At 37.4% G+C, this 21,043-nt stretch overlaps 1 protein-coding gene across 2 annotated transcripts in view; it reads right to left on the minus strand.

Moving 5' to 3' along the window:
* The window catches only part of CHN1 (chimerin 1), a 110,885-nt gene that overhangs the window by 50,619 nt on the left and 39,223 nt on the right, over positions 1–21,043 (minus strand). For both annotated transcript variants that reach the window (XM_034427839.3, XM_087882031.1), the window contains exons 3-5: positions 17,101–17,156; positions 9,156–9,187; positions 5,935–6,048 (exon numbers count right to left, since the gene is read on the minus strand). In XM_034427839.3, coding sequence (XP_034283730.1) covers positions 5,935–6,048; positions 9,156–9,187; positions 17,101–17,156 — 202 coding nt within the window. The remainder of the gene's footprint in view (positions 1–5,934; positions 6,049–9,155; positions 9,188–17,100; positions 17,157–21,043) is intronic.

Raw genomic sequence — 21,043 nt, forward strand, 5'->3', positions numbered from 1 at the left:
ACTACCAGGTTTCAAGTACATTTTATTAATACTATTACCAATATTATTAGTAATTGATATGGCAAATAATTGAATGGCACAGTCTTATGAAGGAAGGAAAGGAAACACAAGACTCCAAAATGAAGAGAATGAAGTAGGGAAGTGGTGGAAGGGAAGAAAGCAGTTGCTTTCTGTTTCCTTCCTATTGGGAGGAAAAATTGGATTTGAAAAGATGGACATTCCAGCTGCCGAAGACTGTTGCTCAAAGATCAAACCTATTTGTAATTTACTAATGCATATAAGAAAGATAAAAGAATAAAAGAATAGTAGCCACTTAGTCAGCGGAGGTAAGCCTGTCAGCTGCAATACAAGAGTTTAGTTCTTCAGTAATATGAAGTATTACGAAGATGGCAAGTAAAATGGCTCACATTTGATAAAGCAAATTATTATTTATTCAGGTCAAGTTATATGGCTGTCTATCTCAAATTAAGAACTCTGGGAGCTAGAGAAAACTTCTCCACAAGCAACCCTTTCCCCACATAAAACAGCAGTTGAGGTATTAGTGACAATATAACCAATGTATGGCTCAACCCCACCTCCTGACCATCAGGACCAGGTTTTTAAGGCCTTATGGAAGGCCAACAGGGTGGGGCCAATCTGATCTCTGTTGCCTGTATAATCTAATTATGTTACAGGTACAGTAGTCCTTGACTTACAAACATTAATTTAGTGACTGTCTATGGAGATTCTCAATCATCCACGTCATGGTTGTCCCAAAGGTGCTTTTTCAAGAGGCAACTGGACTTTCTGGTTTTTCTTTGAAGATGTTTCACTTCTCATTCAAGAAGCTTTTTCAGCTCTGACTGGATGGTGGGTAATGGAAGGATTTATACTCCTTGCAGACAGCTGGTCATTTGCATTCTTTTAGCCGGTTGTTAAGGTCACCTGGAGGTTTATCTGTGTCCTCAGGGTCACCTGAGTAGTGCAAATGGATGTGGAACCTTCTTGGAACTGTTGAAAGTACTGTGTTGTAGATTGGAGATAGATGATAGTGACCCTGATGACAAAAATAAACCTCAAGGTGACCTTAACGACTCGCTAAAAGAATGCAAATGACCAGCTGTCTGCAAGGAGTATAAATTCTTCTATTCCCCACCATTCAGGCAGAGCTGAAGAAGCTTCTTGGATGAGAAGCTAAACATCTTCAAAGAAAAACCAGAAAGTCCAGTTGCCTCTTGAAAAAGCACATTTGGGATGGTCATTTAGTGACTGTTTGAAGTTACAAGGCACTGAAAAAGTGACTTGTCCATTCCTCACATTTATGACCATTGAGGCATCCCCACAGTTACATGATTTAACACTGACATGATTGGCATATTGCTTAATGCATTGTAAGCCGCCCTGAGTCTCCGGAGAAGGGCGGCATATAAATCAAATAAAAAATCAAATAAAAATAAAATATATTTATGAAAGTTCCAGCATCCTGGGGGGGGGGGTGTCTTGTGATCACCATTTTCAACTTTCCCAGCTGGCTTCCGACAAGCAAAATCAATACAGGTACTCCTCAACTTACAACAGTTCACTTAGTGACCGTTCAAAGTTACAACCGCACTGAAAAAAGTGAGTTATGACCATTTTTCACACTTACGACCGTTTCAGCAGCCCCATGGTCACATGATTTACATTCGGATGCTTGACAACTGACTCGCATTTATGATGGTCGCAGTGTTCCTGGGTCATGTGATCACCCTTTGCAACCTTCTGACAAGCAGTCAATGGGGAAACCAGATTTACTTAACAACCGGGTTACTATCTTAACAACTGCAATGATTCACTTAACAACTGTGGCAGGAAAAGTCATAAAATGAGGCAAAACTCACTTAACAAATTTTTCACTTAGCAACATAAATTTTGGACTCAATTGCGTTTGTAAGTTGAAGACTACCTGTATTTACTTAACAACCACAGTAAAGGCCATAAAATGGGGCGCGATTCATTAACAACTGCCTTGCTTATTAATGGAAATTCTGATTCCAATTGTGGTTGTCAGCCATGGACTACTAGGGTAGCCAATTGTTTATTGGTACACAATAAATAATATACACATGCTTGAAACGAGTCATGTTTCACAGCTAGCTAGCAAAGCGATATGCAGATGATCCTTCCTTCTTGAAAAAATCCAGAAGAGCTGTTCTCATCAAATCCATATTGAGCCCAGACTGCCCAAGGCAGTTAAGTATCATAAAATATTAACACATGATTGTGAGTCCTTCTTTGTTTGGTCAAGCAAAATGAAGAGAGAAATGTGTGCTTGCCAATCTACTTATATAACTAATGTCCTGAATTTTAAAGCAGGCAGCCCTTAGGGGGAAATGATTGCCTAACTGTCTCAGAGCAACCTTTCAATTTCTAAGGAATCAGTTCAGGAATGGGAAGACTTGGCTAGCAAGTCTTATCCAGCATTAAGCTCTCCTACACATGGCTCTTTCCAAAATGAATCACATTCTTTTTATCCTAACAGAGATCCAGAATGTCTTCGAGAAAATTAAAGGCAGCAAATAGGCATAATTTTCAGTTTTGTCCTTAATAACCACAACTGGGATTGGCAAGATATTAGATGATTGCGATGGATTTACAACCTTACTTCTACCATGGTCATTAAACAAATGACCCATAATCATAAAGAGAGATACCATGTGACCACAACTCATAATTGTACTGCCAGCTTTTCCATTGGTTCTGCTTGGGAGGGGTCAGCTATGAAGTACAGAAAGGGTGATCATGTAATGATGGGACACTGCAACAGTTGCAATATCCGCTGGTTGTGGGATCTCAGTCATGTGATTGTGGGGATGTTACAACTGTCAAAAGTACAAGGACTGGCTTTAAAGTTACTTTTTCAACACTATGGGAACTCTGAGTAATCACAACAGGGCTGGGCAATTGTGGCTCCTTTATGAACTGTGGACTTCAACTCCCAGAATTACATGGTGGCTCAGAAATTCTGGGAGTTGGAAGTCCACAGGTCACAAACTGGATATAATTGCCCACCCTTGCTACAGGGTAGTCATTAATGGAAGACTGCCTCCATATTTCAAGTTTACCCCTCGTCTTTTATCATGTAGACAGATCATTCTCAATAAGTTCATTTACCTATGTGTTGAATTATTTATAATGTGTCAAGGACAAACAACTGAAATTCAGAAGGTTCTTTTGAGTAGACCCTTTTCCCACAACCTTAGAAAGACAGGAAAACAAACAGGGTCTTTCAAACAAATTTATCCTCAGAGACCAGTTTGGGCAGGATAGACAAAGTACATGATACAAGGGGCAGGGGAATACAAGTCTGTCTTGTTTCACTCTTCTTGCCCTTGTCCAGTTTAAAATGGATTTCCTACTTATGATCACTCAAGTGAGAGTAAATATTTTATAACAGGAATATTGCTTTATTAGGGTTGGTAATCCTGTGAAAAATTTAACTTAATTCAGGTAAATGCAAATAGATTTTTTTCCCCCAGATCTTCCTTTCAGCTCTTGGTGTCAGAAATAATATGATATTGCCAATGAAATAAAAATACTATATTGCCCGGCAGATTGTGCACAAAGGTAGTTACAGTAAGTTATGAAAAATAATGTATTACAGGATTATGCAGCAGGATGAGACTCATTTAAGATGGCAGAAGATACAGAACAATTAAAATTCGGACCACACGTTTTCTCAATAATTTTTATCCCAGAGCTATAATTGCACTCAACAATGAACTAAAGGGCCACCATCAGTGAGCTGTTGGACAGTATTACTTGGTCTGTTGTGTGGATGTTTGGGTGGCTTAGGGGTGGGGAATTGTGGTGGGTGGGAGTGTGTTTGGGGATTGTTATGTGTGTTGGACCTGGTCTTTGGGTGTTAAGTGAATTTCGTTGTATGGGTATACTGAGTATATACGTACAAAGACAATAAAATAATAATAACAATAACAATAATAATAATAATTAAAGAAGAGTCTCCTGAATTTCAGTGACAAGGAACTTTAAAACAAGACAAAACAAGGATGACTGAAAAGAATTCTAAAGCCAAAAGCATGTAGCTTGAACACAGATGAATGACTCATTCAAGAATCTTTAGCATACATAAGAAAACGTTAAGCTTCACACATGGATGTTCTAAAAGAAGTGGGCATAATTAAGATTTCTGGCTTTCACCCATGGAAAATTGGACTAGTTATTTAAAACAAACAAAAAATATAAAGTCTTGCGGCAACAATACAAAAATGGTGTGCTACCCACACCTTCAGGGATTTTTTTTTTTTAAAAAATCCTTTTAGTCATTGATGGTCTTCTATGCAAATATTCAAGTACAGGTAGTCCTGGACTTACAATAGTTCATTTAATGACCATTCAAAGTTACAATGGCACTGAAAAAAATTACTTAGGACCATTTTTCACAGTTACAACCTTTGCAGCATCCCCCTTGATCATGTGATCAAAATTCAGATGCTTGGCAACTGGTTCATACTTATGACCATTGCAGTGTCCCAGGGTCACGTGATCCCCTTTTGCAATCTTCTGGCAAACAAAGTCTGTGAGGAAGCCAGATCCACTTAACAACCAGATTGCTAATTTATCAACTGCAGTGATTCACTTAATAACTGTGGCAAGGAAGGTCGTAAAATGGGGCAAAACCCACTTAACAAATTTCTCACTTAACAACAGAAATTTGGGGCTCAGTTGTGGTTGTAAGTCGAGGACTACCTGTACTAATCAGTAAAATTCTGAAGCAGTTCAGATTCAGCTCCAAAAAAAGCACAATGGAAGAGAGGATATAGGTGAGATTGTATGGCTGTCCTGCACAATTGTAGATCAGTACTAAATAGGTCCAGTCTAGTTTATTATGCTTGTTTATTAATTCATTTATTTGAGTTTAACAAAGCTGCATACAAACATGGCTTTTAAATTAAAAATTTTCTGATGTAATTAATTTAATTAATATTCAAAATTTCAATCCTTACATTTTTTTGTATCTGTGTTGCAACTGAATAAAACCCAACACAATGGATTCCCGCCTGTAAGCTCAGGAAGAATCAGTGTGGACTTTCCCAGTACCAGAATATGTCTACTAGGGAAAGGGAAGGAGATTAAATTTTCAGCATTAAAGCACTGGGAAGCTACCAAGATACTATATAACCTGCTCCACAAATAATCAGATATTTGATTGTATCAAAAGACAACTGAAAAGTTATTATGCTCACAGTACACACACATACATACTTCCAACACAGAAGGACCAATTTTTATTTTTCCTCTTTTAAAAAATGCAGTCAAATGCCAGTGCAATTTTCACTTTCATTTTGACTGCACTATTAATGCATATTATTTTTCACTGGAAAACACAAGGAGAAAAAAGAAGGGCACCTGCATCAAAATGAGCTTAAGAGATGAAAGACAGGAGCAGAAAAAGCAGCAGCATTAGAGGAGGAAATTGAATAAGAATTTTTTCAAAGGGGTAGCCATGTTAGTCTTTCGCAGCAAAAAAAACCAAGAAAGAATCTTGCAACACCTGGAAGACTAACACATTAATTTTTTCAGCCGTTAAATTCTCTTTGTTATTTTTAAATGACAGGAAGATTTAACGCAGCTTTCCAAACAGATGCTTTCCAGAAGTTTGGGGGACTCTTCTCAGATTTCTCAAACACATCTGGAGAGCACCATGTTTGAAAAGTCTGATGTAAGTTAACCTCTTGACTATTTTTTAATACACTAGTCTTTCAACTGCCTATTAAGTTTAAAACACTTAAAACATGCATTAGAATTAAGCATTAATAAATGAATTTGGTTAAATCTTGACTATTTCAAAAAGTTCCATAAATAAAAATTAGAAAGCAGTAATTTTAATTTTATCCCCTGCAGATGAATTCATAAATATTCTTATACTGCAGAAATGAAATATTAATTGCCAACCTTAAAGCCAAAGTATACGTTCCAGGTTGTCGTTGGCTTTCACGAATAAGATAACTTCCCTCTGCTACGCTCAGTAACTGATCTGCTTCTTCTCTTGATATCATACCATGAAACCTGAAAAACAAAGTCTATATCAGCATAATACAAGAGAATGTTTCTGTAAGAAAACCATATAAGAAAAAAAAGTAAAGTCCTATTTTTTAAAAAACACCTTACAGATAATCCTTGACTTACAAAAGTTCGTTCAGTGACTGTTCAAAGTTACAACGGCACTGAAAAATGTGACTTATGACCATTTTTCACAGTTATAACCTATGATCAAAATTCAGACGATTGGCAACTGACTCATAGTTATGACAATTGTGGTGTCCAGGGGGTCACGTGACTTTTGCCACCTTCTCACAAGCAAAGTCAATGGGGAAGCCAGACTCACTTAACAACCGGGTTACTAACTTATGCACTGCAGTGATTCACTTAACAACTGGGACAAGAAAGGTGGTAAAATGGGGCAAATGTCCCTTAACAAACATTTCAATTAACAACAAAGATTTTAGGCTCAATTGAGGTTGATTTTTTTAAAAAAAATGCATTAAAAAAAACTAAATTTCTTTCAAAATCATGTTAATTTCTCTACTTAGCCTGAAAATGTGTTGCTTATTTTCACCCTACAGACTAAGTGAATTCTGTTTATATTAGGTACTTCTGATCATCTTGATTTATACTTGCCCATTTTCTCTTTGATTCTCATCAACATTAACACCAACATCAAGGTTGCATATATTTCTCAACAGGGAAAATTTAAGAATCCCTGGATGAATCCTAAGGACAAGCGTACAATCCAAAAATCATCTCAGTAACATAATTTACATATATATATTTCTTCCAGTAATATGTAAAATATCTGAAAATGTGCTTCAGGAGCAGGAATGAATTTGAATTCTTAAAGCAGCTGCATCTTTTGCAAGGCTTGCCTGCTGCTTCAAAAGCTGTCCTCAGCAGATTCTACACCTATGTGGAGGCAGAGCCACTTTGCTGTGAGTCCCAGCAGATGAAACAGTCTTGTATATGCATGCAGAGACTAAGGAGTGGCCTCCAAACAGTTTGATTTTTGTGAAAGATGCAGATGCTTTAAAAAGGAGTACTTTGCCTATACTGCTGCATATTGCAAAGTACCTCCTTCAAATACTTCACAGATCCTTAGTTTAGATCAGGGTTGTCAAACTTGCGGCCCGTGGGCTGGATGCATCGCACGCTGGCCAGGCCCACCCCCGTTTTAGCGAAGGGGGGAAAAGTGATATGTCACGTGACACCACCAGTTTGACACTCCTGGTTTAGATAGTCCCTCTTTCACACAAACAAGATTTTTTGTTTTATCCATGAACAATTTCTTCTGTTTATGTTTGATACCATTTAACTCATAAAAGCAAATTAATCTTGTAGCATATTTCTCCAAGTTTATAAACATCACTATAACAAATCCCAAGGCAATAACTATCATGTTGCAAATGTGAAAATTCACATATAAAAATCAAGAATTCCTAGGTGCTGTCCTAGAAATCGGGAATTCCTAGTTCAGCCTTAGCTATGAAAGCCAGCTGGGTGATCCCTGGCCAGTCACTCTCTCTCGGCCCAATTCACCTCACAGGATTGTTTTTGTGGGAAAATAGAAAAAGTATTAAGTTTGTTTGCCACCTTGACTGATTGACTTCCTTCCTTCCTTCCTTCCTTCCTTCCTTCCTTCCTTCCTTCCTTCCTTCCTTCCTTCCTTTTCTATAGCTGCCCAACTTAAGTGACTCTTGGCAGCTTACAATTCCAAAAATATAAAACAATTAAAAAACATTGAAACAATAAAAACAGCCGCAAAATAAATAGAAATGGAATATATACATTGGCTTAAAGATTGGTAATTAATATTTCATTGCATTCATAAAATACATTTATTTTTAAAAAGAGCTGTATATAAATAATCAGATAAATAAATGATCTGAGTTAAAAATATACCAGTAGTAAACAAAAAAGTTAGGAACAAAATACACAAAACAAGTTTTTGGAGGAACTAGGAGCTAATTCATTTTCTCATTCATGAAGCTTTTAATTTTTTAAATTACTGATTTTTATTGCTGAAAATATATCTAAATTAGGATTCTTCTTGCCACCTATGCAGCCTTCAGCGGGCTCAGGCTGGATCGCCCTTCATGCTGGAATCGAAGTGAGGCTCAACCAGCCGAACTGGGAACCTTCTTTGATGTTTTAAGCCGTTGTTGTTTGTTAGGTTTTAAGCAGTCAGGAATGTTTAAATCAAGAAAAACACGCCTGTCCAAGTCAGACTGAGTCTAAAAGCTGGGAAGCAAGAGGAAAAGGCGTGGCTTAACACCTTGCAGACTCAGTCCTATCAGACAGAGTTAACCCATTCCTGGCTGCTGTTCCCACCTTTATGGAGGAGTATTCTTGCTTTCTTGTGGTAATTCAAGACTTTAAAGAAAAACTAGAAAAGAGAGAAAAATGAAAAGGTTTCTTTTTTTCCCCTTTGTTTGGCTATTATTTCTTTCTCTGGCAGTGTAGAATCCCCCCCCCCAATTTCTATATAGGTTTGTTACCATAACAGGTTAAATATAAAACTGCAGTGTATTATATATAACATCAATGTACATTTAATTTGCTATTCAATTTATATATAGTACCACAAGCTATTTAAAAAAAAAGCTTGTTTATATTTTAATAATAAAAAATTAAAAAGTGTTAACTTCAGGGTGAAAATTTCCAAATTTGCTGTACGAAGTAAGTGTGACAAGCTTGCTATATACTTTTCTAATATAAAAAAATAGAAATAGAAACAAAAATGATAGCTTTTCCCCCTCTTTTGTTCTTAAAAATAGCACATTCATTTTTATGGAGGCAGTTAAATGGGTTCAGTAAAAAAATTGTTCCAAGTGCAAAACAGGGAACATTTCAGCCAGACTGGAAAGAAATCTGATTTGATTACTGAGATTGTAGATGTCAACATTTTATCCTGTGAGTTACTGATGGTTGAACAAGACTGCCTATGCTGAAACCATAAATAAATTATAAAATATTCCCATCTCTCTCTCAATAGCCTAAGATAAACTGAGACATTAGGAACAAGTGGAAGAAAGAAAGAACAGAAAAAGTAGCCATTGGGCATATTTTTTATATTTGCTTTGCAGTTCAAGACAAAGATTTGAGAGAATCATACTACTTACTCCCGCCCATAGTATTTAGGTCTGTTCTCCACCTATTGAAAAAGAAAAGAAATAAATATTTTACTTGGATATACAGGTCTTTTAAAAAATCATCTCTATTTATTATGTGATTTGATAAAGAATTAAGACTTTTGTATTTTCTCCGATTGCTAGTATATTAGGAAATTTGCTGAATTTCTCCAACCATTAATGTTAAGAATTCTTGTTTCATTTAATGCTATTAATTTCAACTGTGAAGATAAATGTACAGTAATTTCTATTTCATTAAAGCTTTGAATAAAGCTGGATGCTGCAACTTTATTCACAAAAGTATACCAATATTAAAGAGTAATTCATATCTGATTTGCACTTAGAAAGTTCTGTAGAAGCCACATTCTACCACCATATAACACTATATTCATTTGTATGCATTGAATATGCATACAGTGAAACAGTGAATATGAATACAGTGATACAGTGAATATGAATTATCGCAATTTCCTAGTGGGATATGATAGGACAATAGATGAAAAAAGATGGTGTGTGTGTGTGAATCAAACTAGTAACATAGTTGGACCCCAACCCTCTGATCCTTTCATAAGGGCCTCAAGACCTGACTCTACCAGTTGGATGGGGCTCCAAGGGAGCAAGAGTGTAGTGGAGATGGTTGATCAAGTAAGAACAGATCCCACCTCCCTCCATTCCATCCCCACTCTCCCCATGTATCATTACATTTTAATATTTGATTTTAATTTATGTTTGAATATAGTGTATAAATACATTTTTATGACTGTAGGCCACCCAGCGTTACTCTGTGGTAGGATGGGTCTCGGCCAGTCCACCCAACTGCACTGGAAACAAGCCACCACCAGAACGGAATAAAGCAGTTGCAATCCTTTAATTAGGTTCAGCACAGCAAACACAGGCAGGAGAAAGGCACAAGCCGGAAACAAGGTTTAAAGTTAGCACTACACGCAATCGCAGTGTAGCGCCCTTTATATACGCAGCAATAAATCAAGTGGCAATTAAACAGTTAACATCATCCCTCCTTCCCCTAGCTGGCCTGTAGGAGGAGCACAATAAATCAATCGGCAATCAAACAGTCAACATCATCCCTCCTTCCCCTAGCTGGCCTGTAGGAGGAGCGCACCTCTGTTACATCACAAGGCAGCGTCATCTGCAAACTCCATGCCCCCCCTATCTCCGATGAAAGAGTTTGCTTCGTTTTGTGCGCGAGTGGTAAAGACTTCTCAAACACGCCCCCGGAGAGTCCAGCAGCTTGCCCCCTCCTCGTCATCCTCCCCAGTGATGGCGAGACCCAACCGAGGCTTGACAATGGGTGGCCAATATTTTTTATTAAAAAAAAGAGGAGTACTCTTTCCTCCTTTGGTTCACATGAAAAATTATGAGTCATGATTTCTTTGAGTTTCTCCCAACATGTACATCCACATTAGGGTTTAACTCAGATATGAGCCAAGACTGTATGGCTTGTTCATCAAATTATGATTTTAAAGAATCCTAGCAGTGGTCCTGTTATAAGGAATGAGGTCAGTCAGTACATTTAATTCCAAACAACAAAGAAGGTAAAAAGTGCTTTTTTAAACAGATCAAATGACAACTTAGTCCAACCTCCTTTTTTGCCCTACAAAGGACAAGAAAATAAACTTCTGAAAGCCAGCATAGACATAAAGGCAAGAAGCCTTTCCTATCCTTTCCCACCTCCCACTCCCTGCAGTATACGACATTCAGAAGCACACTGAACATAGCGTGGAGCCTATCCAATTTAAGTCTGAATCAAAATTGTGCTGATAAAGAATAAAACACGGATGCAAGTAAAGAGGGAGAGAAATGTGTCTAGTGATAAAATCTATTTAAAAACAAAAACAAATCCATTTTTCTCAGAAGTTCATTGTATCTCCCCTGATGATAATGATGTTCCAGACATATGTGCTAAAACTGATTAAGCCATGGGAACTGTGGATACCATGTGGTTTACCTCTTCACAAAGCATCATGAAGAGGTAAACAACATAAGCCAGGATTGTCCTCTGACTTTGGCAGACCTGAACGGCTTCCACTGAGGAGTAACTCACTAGAGTGAGCAGATGAACAGAAAACTTTATGCGTGTGTACACTACACGTATATGTATGAAAAGACGGTGACAAAGTTGACACTGAACAGTGTTGAAGTATGCCTCCCTATATCAGTCTCAATTAGTTATTCTTATTTAGGATGCTAAATATGTTATTTAGCAACATCTGGAGGGCCCCAAGTTTCCAGTCACAACTGCAGTGCTCGCTTTGGCAGCACATATACTAAAATTGGAACGATACAACTGCAGTGAGTAAGCAGCAGAACATACAGAATACAAATATGTAGGGAAGTCAACAGCAATGAAGTATCTAGCTAAACAACAACCACAACAACAAAACCCTAAAAAGCTATGAAAATAGTTGTAACTACAATCTGGTCATTACGTTGTTTAGGAAATGTTTGCTCTAGTCCATTTTTATCACTTTTATACTATGTATTTTCTATTCTCTTTCTCCTGAGATAGCACTATTTCATCTGGGCTGGAAAAATCCAGATGATCACTACAGTCCAGTTTTCGTTGCTCTGTTTGATAATGAAACAGCATAATTGGATTAAAACTCAGCAGTTTACCAATGTTCTGGAATTACCCAGTGATCTGATGTAACGCCTTGGGCATCGTGCAAAAGGATGTTCATAGCCTAATTATCTTGATCAGAAAATAACATCATTCTCCCAAATGACAAGATGGAAATAACCTATTTATTTATTTATTTATTTATTTATTCATTCATTCATTCATTCATTCATTCACATTTCTGAACCGCCCATCTCCCTGCAAGACAAAAATATCTTCGCTACTTTGAAGATCTAGCCATTATATAATTCACCCCCAAATTTGCTGTTATCTCTCTTTAAACGGCAGTTTTACCTCTTATAGGTCTCCTCTGCTCTTATAGTTTTTTTATGCCAGAGATTAAATTCTACTCACACCTCTGTAGTCAATCACGACATACACTTAATCCCTAAAACTGTAGTCGTATTTTTTTTTCCTTGTCTCTCCAGGCCCAACAAATGTTCCTTCTGAATTCTCAAAACTGGAAACAGCATACAGGTTTCTCTGAGGTTAGCATTCAGTGGAAGTACCACAGCAGCTCTGAGGGCTTTAACAGGTCATTTGCGTGTGTGTGTGTGTGTGTGTGTGTGTGTGTGTGTGCGTGCGTGCATGCATGCAAAGTGAACAGTTCCCTGTCAGAGAAGCAGCTGTCCCTGCAGCTGAATGCAGAATGCAGAGATGACCTGGCATGGAGAACCTTCTTGGAGGAAAGGTACCTTAGTCATTTGGGAAGCAGCTTCAAATGCTTTGCCTAGCCCAAAGGTCAGCAACCTGCGGTTCTGGAGCCGCATGTGGCTCTTTCATCCCTCTGCTGCGGCTCCCTGTCGCTCAAAATATGCGTCACAACTGCCAATGTGCGACATCCACCGATGCGCAATTTATTAAGCTTTTCGATCCCCGGTAGGCAAATCATGGATAAATCCAAGAAAAGTAAAGTTTCAGAAGAAAACAGAATCTTTAATTCAACTATATATGCTAGTTTTGTGGCTGCTCAGGAAATAGTCAGGTACGGGAAGAATTTTGTGGCTCCCGATGTTTTCTTTTCTGTGGGAAACGGGTCCAAATAGCTCTCTGAGTGTTTAAGGTTGCCGGCCCCTGGCCTAGCCCCAACTAACACCACATTAATAGATTGCTTTCGGGATAAAAAGGTGCCAGGGTTGTTTTTATTCCGAGTTGAGTTCAATTATTAGACCAATATATTTACACGGTGGAATTATTCAATTTCTTTGAGAAGACAGTGCTAACGCGCCCCTCTCTAAGAAGAATGCTAATTGCCAGGCAAAGGGTCCAAAAAGCTAAGCAAAAAGGCCAAATGTGTTTGCAACAGAAACTGAAGAAAGCTTCTTATTGTTTTATCTTTGCCCAGAATGACTCAGGATTACAAAGTTGTTTTTTTTTTAAAAAAAAAAAAGACAGTCAAATTCAAGTGTACGTATGCAAATTCTATTTCCTTCCTGGAGTATAGTTTAATGCAAATTATTTAATGCAAAGTATTCTAGATATTGATTTGTATTACAAATGTCCTTTGTAAAAAAGACTAGGATATGTTTTTAGCCTTACATACTGTACATAAAAGCTCATTTCAGGGAACTATTGGATTAAATTAAAATATTTAGTCCCACAGCACTAAAGCTCCTGAAATATTCCAACAAGTATCATATAAATGAAAATATATACCGGGATATACTGACAACTATAGAATCGTTGTTTTAAAATGGCTTTCCTTCACTTGTGACAATCTGATGTTTTAAAAAGCAGAAAACAGGAAGCATTCTGAACTGTTATTTATGAGACCACCCCAATATTTAACATTTAGAGGTTACATGTCAAAAACAAGTGGTATCTTTCCAAATTTGCTTTGCTAAGCTTTTGAGAACATTTAGAGGCCGCTCCAGATTAATGCTTACAGAAATCCAATTTCTGAATAAGCATGCATTTAATTGCTTTCCTGATTTCAATCCTATGGGACTGACCGTACATGAACCAGAAATAAAATGAAGCCCTGGTTTTTGAAGCTACTCTAATCTGCATCTTTAACACATTTTGGACATCCTCTTTGTATCTTTTTCTACAACTATAGTAGACATTGTTACAATCAAGGTTCACAACTTAGTGGCACCTCAGTTATTCAGGATATTTGAAAAGTGCACTGCCTGTATTACTTTACACTATAATAGAAATGAACATTAAATCCACTGGTAAATACCCTGTTTCCCCCAAAATAAGACATCCCCTGGTAATAAACTCAATTGGGCTGATTTCAGGGTTCAAAAAAATATAAGGCAGGCTCTTATTTTTGGGAAAACACGGTACCCAATAAGAACTGATTTTGTTTCATTTTACTTCAAAGTATCAGCAAATATCACACACACTTTATTTATTTAGAGTATGGTTGGTCACACACACTGTTAAAGCATCATAAAACAACTTTATAATTTCAGTACAATTGATACTGTGTCTCTGAGATATATTATGAATGGTGATCAGCTTCCACCACTACGAACTTCAAGTGTTTTTAAAATTAGTCCTATCATTTAAAACAAAAATCAAATAATTACTGGTCTTCGTGTTTCCATGTTAGATGTCTGTTCTCACTATTGATAAAAAAGAGGCAGAAGGATATGTACAGGAATCAGAAGACACAAAGAAAATGATCTCAGAAAGTCTCTACAAAAGATAAGTAAAACTGATGTTGAAAGAGGGAAGATAACAGCAAAGATGTATGGAATACTCCAAAGATGGAATACTCCAAAGGAAAACGGCAGATAGACAAGAGAGAAAAAGTAAACGTTCATATGCTGATTGAAAAGCTAAACTTCTGATTCCATCTCTATTGTCCATGAAAACATCATCACAAACTCTATTATCAAAGCTTACTGTTATATGCTAACAATATACCTGTGCTTTTGCTGCATTCCCACATTTCTCTTTCTCTCTCTGGTTAAATATTTAAAGATACTACAACTTAAATTATGGACAGAGGCCTTAGCAATCATAACGGATCATAAGATGATTGCAATTCCTAATCACTGAAGAGCTAACAGGACATAAGACCAGGGGTGAAATGCTCCCAGTTCAGACCGGATCACCCGATCCGGTAGTGATGGCGGCGGGTGGTTCGGAGAACCGATAGCAAAAATCCCTGCCCCCCCATGCCCAGCTGAGCCGCACGATCATCAGAGGCTTTTTTTTTAACTTTTAAAAGCATTTTTTCTACAACTTCTGCCAAAAAAATGCTTTTAAAAGTAAAAAAAAAAAGCCTCTGATGGTCGTGCGGCTCAGCTGGGATCCTCAGAGGCTTTTCAAAGCATTTTTTTCTGCAACCTCTTCTGGGGTTGCAGTAGTGTGCAAAAATGTAATTCTTGCAGGTGTATTTCTGACCAGGAATTGGTCTGTGCACTGACCACTGGCCATTCATTTGGCAGACAGAATCTGCCTCCCTCCTGAAGAGATTATTGATATAATTCCTGATGAACTGAGCAGAGCCAAATACCATCTCAGCAGAACCTCTGAAATAAGGAAACTAGAACACTACATCTAGGAGTATATATCATTCTAATTATAGCTAAGAACATATACACGAAAGCCTATACTTTTGCTAACCTGAACCGAGAGTAATGAATACAAATTACTTACTGTGATGAATTCCTATTAAATTGTTACTAATGTGTTAAATTCAGGAATTAGAGTGAATGAAGATAGTACGTTACATGTGAAGTTTAGTAATCTTGCAGAACCAAATATTATTGCTAATTTGTTCTAATCACTTTTAACCTTTATAAATGGGAATAAATGTTTGCTGGAGAAATATGAAAAATGCTTGCAATGCTGGCAGCAACCTGGGACTATTTCATATTTACTTGTGTTTTATTCTTCATTCTAAAGGCTTAAAGTATATTTGGAAGAACTGCACAAAGAAGCTCCTATTTAATTTAATAAATTAATCCTGTTTGGTATCTAAGTGATATAAACTATTAAAACCACAACAGTACTCTGCACTCAGGATTTAAGTCACATTTCAAAGATTAATTTCCTCTTCTCTTGGGCGCATGATGGAAGCATTGCAATAAAATTTAAACTTTAATAATTTTCAATACCTATTAATGTGAACAGGAGCCGCATTATAACAAGTCCAAACCTGCCGTGTAACATGCTGAAAATTAAAATTGACATTACTTTCTGATTAAGCTGCTTACTATGTAACAAATTTGTGGGTCGAAACTGGTGTATGACATCTGACAAAAGGTAAAGTGATAATATTAAACAGTAAAGGAGGCTGTTGATATAAACCAACAAGTAGATTTATAATTAACTTTTTCTGCAGTAAATTTAGATCTAAGGAGATGAAAGGAAAAATATTATATTCATTCATTCATTGCATAAAGCTGCTCATCTCAAACAAGTGACTCTGGGCAGCTAACAACAATTAAACAAACATAACAAAAAACCACAAAATTAATAGGTACTTATATGAGAATTTTTAAAAATCAACACAATAAGAAGCATCATTCTTATTCACTTTTCCATATATATTGAAGATATCAGAGAAAAAGGACTGGTTTCCGAAAGCAAGCAGTCAGGATTAAAAGAAGGATCATTTGCTGCTTCTCTTACAGCAATCTTGCTATGCATCAGATCCTTAAGGATGACCTTGAGAGTGTCAGATCTTGGTAGTCCTTGACTTACAACCGTTTATTTAGTGACTGTTAAAAGTTACAACAGCACTGAAAAAAATGACTTATGACCATTTTTCATACTTTCAACTGTTGAATGATTATGTGATCAAAATTCAGGCTCTTGGCAACTGACTCATCTTTATGACAGTTTCAGTGTCCTGGGGTCAGGTGATCTTTGCAACCTTCTTATATGCAGAGTCAATGGGGAAACCAGATTCACTTAACAACTATGTTATTAACTCAACAATTGCAGTGATTCACTTAACAACTGTGGCAAGAAAGGTAATGAAAATGGGGCAAATTCACTTAACAAATGTTTTGCTTAGCAACAGAAATGTTGGGCTCAATTATGGTCGTAAGTCGAGGACTACCTGTACTCAAGGATGGCAAGTTTATCTAGCTGTGGTACCACTGGTACTTTTCCAAATTACACTGGGCAATCACTATTTCTGTTTCTCACAACATGTCCAACATAGTGTTGCTGTGAATAATTGCAAAAATTGAAATGGGTACAGAGAAAAATTGGGGAAAAAAAGGATTCAGTCTTTGTAAGATCTGGTAGATCTATGACTACAAACAAACAAACAAATGATAATAAGTATCACAGCAACAGCCTGCAATATCTTATTTTCTTCGTACCCACCTCGGACGTGCAGGTAATTCTTCTAGGATGTGGAGCTTCTTGCTGCAGCTGATACACTAAGAAAAGGTAAACAGAGATTTTACTTTACGTCTTAACACAAATATGAACTTAAATCAAGGACTTCTTTCGGGGTAGGTTTCTTTTTTCTTTATTTAATGAAGAAGAATCTCTCTGTATAAGAGACACAATAACCAAAGAAGTTGTTCCTTACCATGAGATTTTTCAAGTTATCTCTGTAATGAACAGATGGAATTCTGCATCTGTGCAGTACCTTTGCTGCAACTTTTTAGAGCCGAACATTTTGTTGGGAACCTTTCCCAGAATTGAATCCCTATTGCCTACTGTATAGCATGCATTCCTCCTAGTTTTCCTGAGACTAACACTTTGGACATCGCAACACAGAGGTCTGATCATATTTAGCAGGGAAGCATAGCACAAGGACACTAAAAAAATTTCAGAGAATCTTAGTAATAAGTAACCAGCTTTTCCTCACACTAATGGGAGAGTAAAACATTTCCTAGCATGTGGCAGCTTATTGTTAAGAGATGATTAGAGACAGAGTACACTTTCAAATAAAACAAACTTAATGACCATGCTGGAGCTTTATAGAGTTTCCCTCTTAGGGATGCAGCAAATGTCACCAATGCCATGATAGTATGGCTTCAAATTTGTGAAAAAGTATTTCATATCCCACCTGGATAATAGGTATCACCAACTGACAAATGTTGGGAACAGGCCTCTCTTTCTTTGGTCTATCGTGACATACAAATAAAATCATTCTGTTCTTTTCAAGTAAAATGTTAAAGTCCTCCATACATGTCCTAACACACTGGATAAAAAGACCTCTTTACATGAAATAATAAAACCTAGACATCAAATAATATTTGTAGAAGAAGGAGTGGCAAAACCTGGGGGTGGAGTCAAAAGCGAGAGCAACCTAGAATTTCTACATAGCCACAAGCGAACTAAGTCCAGCCTCCCTTAAATTCCGTTAGCCCTTATCTAACTCCAAGCAGGCTATTCTTGTGGCTAGGCATGATTAGCAATAAGTCAGTTTAATTGGACTTTCATATGTGGACCTCATCTTTCACACCTCATAATATTCCCTTTCTGAGACAGCCTATAATCATTAGAGAACAAAGTTTCCTATCCCCAATAGCAAATACAAATGCTATTTTTCATGGTATTAAATGAATAATATGAAATGCCAGAGGCTTAAATTCATTTCCAAACTGAGGATGAGGGAAGATAAATTCAGTTTAGGGGAAAAAAATAACTAACATATTGGGAAAATTGGATACCATTAATGGGACCATAATATGTTACAGTTAAAACATGTAACAAAGCCAGTTTCCACACTTTTGGAAACCAATTTAGCAAACATTGAAAAAGAACACCTGAGGACCACCCCAAAACTTCCAGGTTGGCCTGGGTGAGGTGTCTTATTATCCCAATTCATAACACTTACATTTGGGCCAATCAACCTCATTTTATTGTTGTTTTAGGGAAAATAGGAACGTTAAGAATCTTGTCTTGTCTAAATAAATATTAACTGCTGTTAAGACACTTTAAAATGGCTCTGATATTCTGTCAGATGACTCCAAGATTGTACATTTCATGTTGGATAATGGTGCTTTCTGTTGATGATTGCCTGAGAAGTTGTCTCTCTTTCACTAGATGAGGAGAAAATGAGGCCTCTGAGCAATTTGCTCTATATTTTGGATACTGCTAATAGAAAGGAGAGGGTGAGGGATACATACAATCCGAGACTGACCTAAGATACATATTTTGTAATAAACACACATCTTATCAATTTATTAAATAATAAAATATAACAGAAACAGCTATACCATCCTACAATATCTGTATGACCATGGAAAGTCCCAGGAAAATATCTAATTTCTCCAGAGACCATTGAAAATAATTTGGGCTTCAGGACGCTCACTGGCCCCACTCTTTACCTGCATTGACATCTATGCTGGAGTCCCCAAAGACTGGGGACTAATTATAGACCTATCAGCCTCCTTAATACAATCAGCAAATTCTATGCAAGACGGCTACAGTGGAAATTCCAGAACTGGCTGGAAAGTAAGTTGGCTTTAGGAAAGGCCACGATCAGTGTCTAGTACTCTTATCAACTCATTGAAAAACGCTCTTTCTGCAACACAAACTCCCTTTCTGTTGCCTTCATAGATTCAAAGCAGCTTTTAATTCCATATCTCAAGCTAAACTATGGGAAAAACTGGAGACCTGCTTGATTGATCAACATTTATTTCATCTAATATCTAGGTCATGAAGTGACCTCACTCAAAATAAGATGTAACCTCCAGGCCATCTCACCACTGCTACTGGAACTGAGAAAGGCATCAAACAAAGCTGCATATTGGCCTCACTCTTATTCAATTTCTAAATCAACTCCATGGTAGGCAAACTCCTCAATATGAACTTCTACTTTCCAAAACTTGCTGGAAGTCACATTTATGTTCTACTCTATGCAGACAACAATGCAGCAACTCTTTCAAGAACACCTATAGATCCTAAAAGAGCACTTAAAAGCACTAATACAATATTGGGAGGAAGACCAGCTAGAACTCAGAAAACTACAATCAAGGAATTTGCCAAAAGGCCCAAGACAGAGCATACATCATAGATACTCTTAAGATTGAGCAAGTCTCCTGTTTCAAATAACTGGGAGTAGTCCTCCATTCTGCCAGCAGTAGGGAACCCAATGGGGACTATGTTGCTAAAAATACAGAGGAAATAATCTGGCATCCTTAAATTCCTTGACAAGAGATGGCCACTATATACCTGTAGCACTGAAATTGTGCTAAACCAAGCCGATAATACAACTTCTTTATGATGCCCACTGGGCCCCTTCTCTAATTTTGCACCATTAGACTTTTTCAATCTGAATGTCTAAAATTGGCCCTTCAAATCCTGAAATGTGTCTTTCATGCTACCCAGGGACTAGATATAGGCTTCATTAAAATTGAGGCTAGAGTATGGGTGATCATACTCAACTATTGGTTCAACTATCCTTTTCACCCCCTTGGCTTTGTCCCACAAACTATGAGGGATGGTTTTCAGGCTGCATAGAAAAAGACAGTAGCGGCATCTCATCCTTGGGCTTCTCTCCAGGTCTTCTACTCAGCATGAGATATGACTAGGCCAAAACACTCATTTAACAGCAGGCAGTGGAAACACAGTGCCCTCAGGATCTAGCAGATAGTCCCCTATCTTTATTGCCAGTGAATCCAACAGGTATTCTGCCTCCCCTATGACAAACTCAAGGTATCTAACCATAGAAGGACCTTTATTCTGGCATAATGTCCATGCCCTCCCTTCAGGTATCCTTGAAGCTTGGTATAGGAAGATTCCACACCTAGTGGAACAATGCCCATGAGACTCTAGATAGAAACAACAGAACATGTGTTTTTCCAGCACCCGTATTAAGAGACATTCATACTAGGCTCATCTCACCATTATTACGTAAATATCCAGGGCACACAGGACAATTATATACTTCCCTGCTGCTTTCAAATACCAACCGTGGTACAACATATAGTGTTGCCAGGTTCTGCACAACAGGCTTAAAATCCATCAGATGAAGGCCTGGGCCGTAAACTAATTTTAATGAGCACCTAGTTCATTATTCCAGTGTGTGTGTGTGTGTGTGTGTGTGTGTGTGTGTGTGTGTGTGTGTGTATTCTGATGCTTTAAAATTGACGGTACCCACCTTCCTTAGGCTGGACTTTGACTATAATAAAGATATGATTTGATTTGATTTGATTTGATTTGATTTGATTTGATTTGATTTGATTTAGTATGACTGTGTTCTTTACAAAGGAGGAAAGAAAATTCATTCCTTGGTTCTCATTCGCCGCTTAGAACCTGCTCTGAACAGATTAGTTGCATAACCACAAATCTTTACAAATGTAAGAGA

Source organism: Pantherophis guttatus, chromosome 1 (assembly GCF_059756535.1).
Source record: "Pantherophis guttatus breed Tessera chromosome 1, ASM5975653v1, whole genome shotgun sequence".
Taxonomy (NCBI): domain Eukaryota; kingdom Metazoa; phylum Chordata; class Lepidosauria; order Squamata; family Colubridae; genus Pantherophis; species Pantherophis guttatus.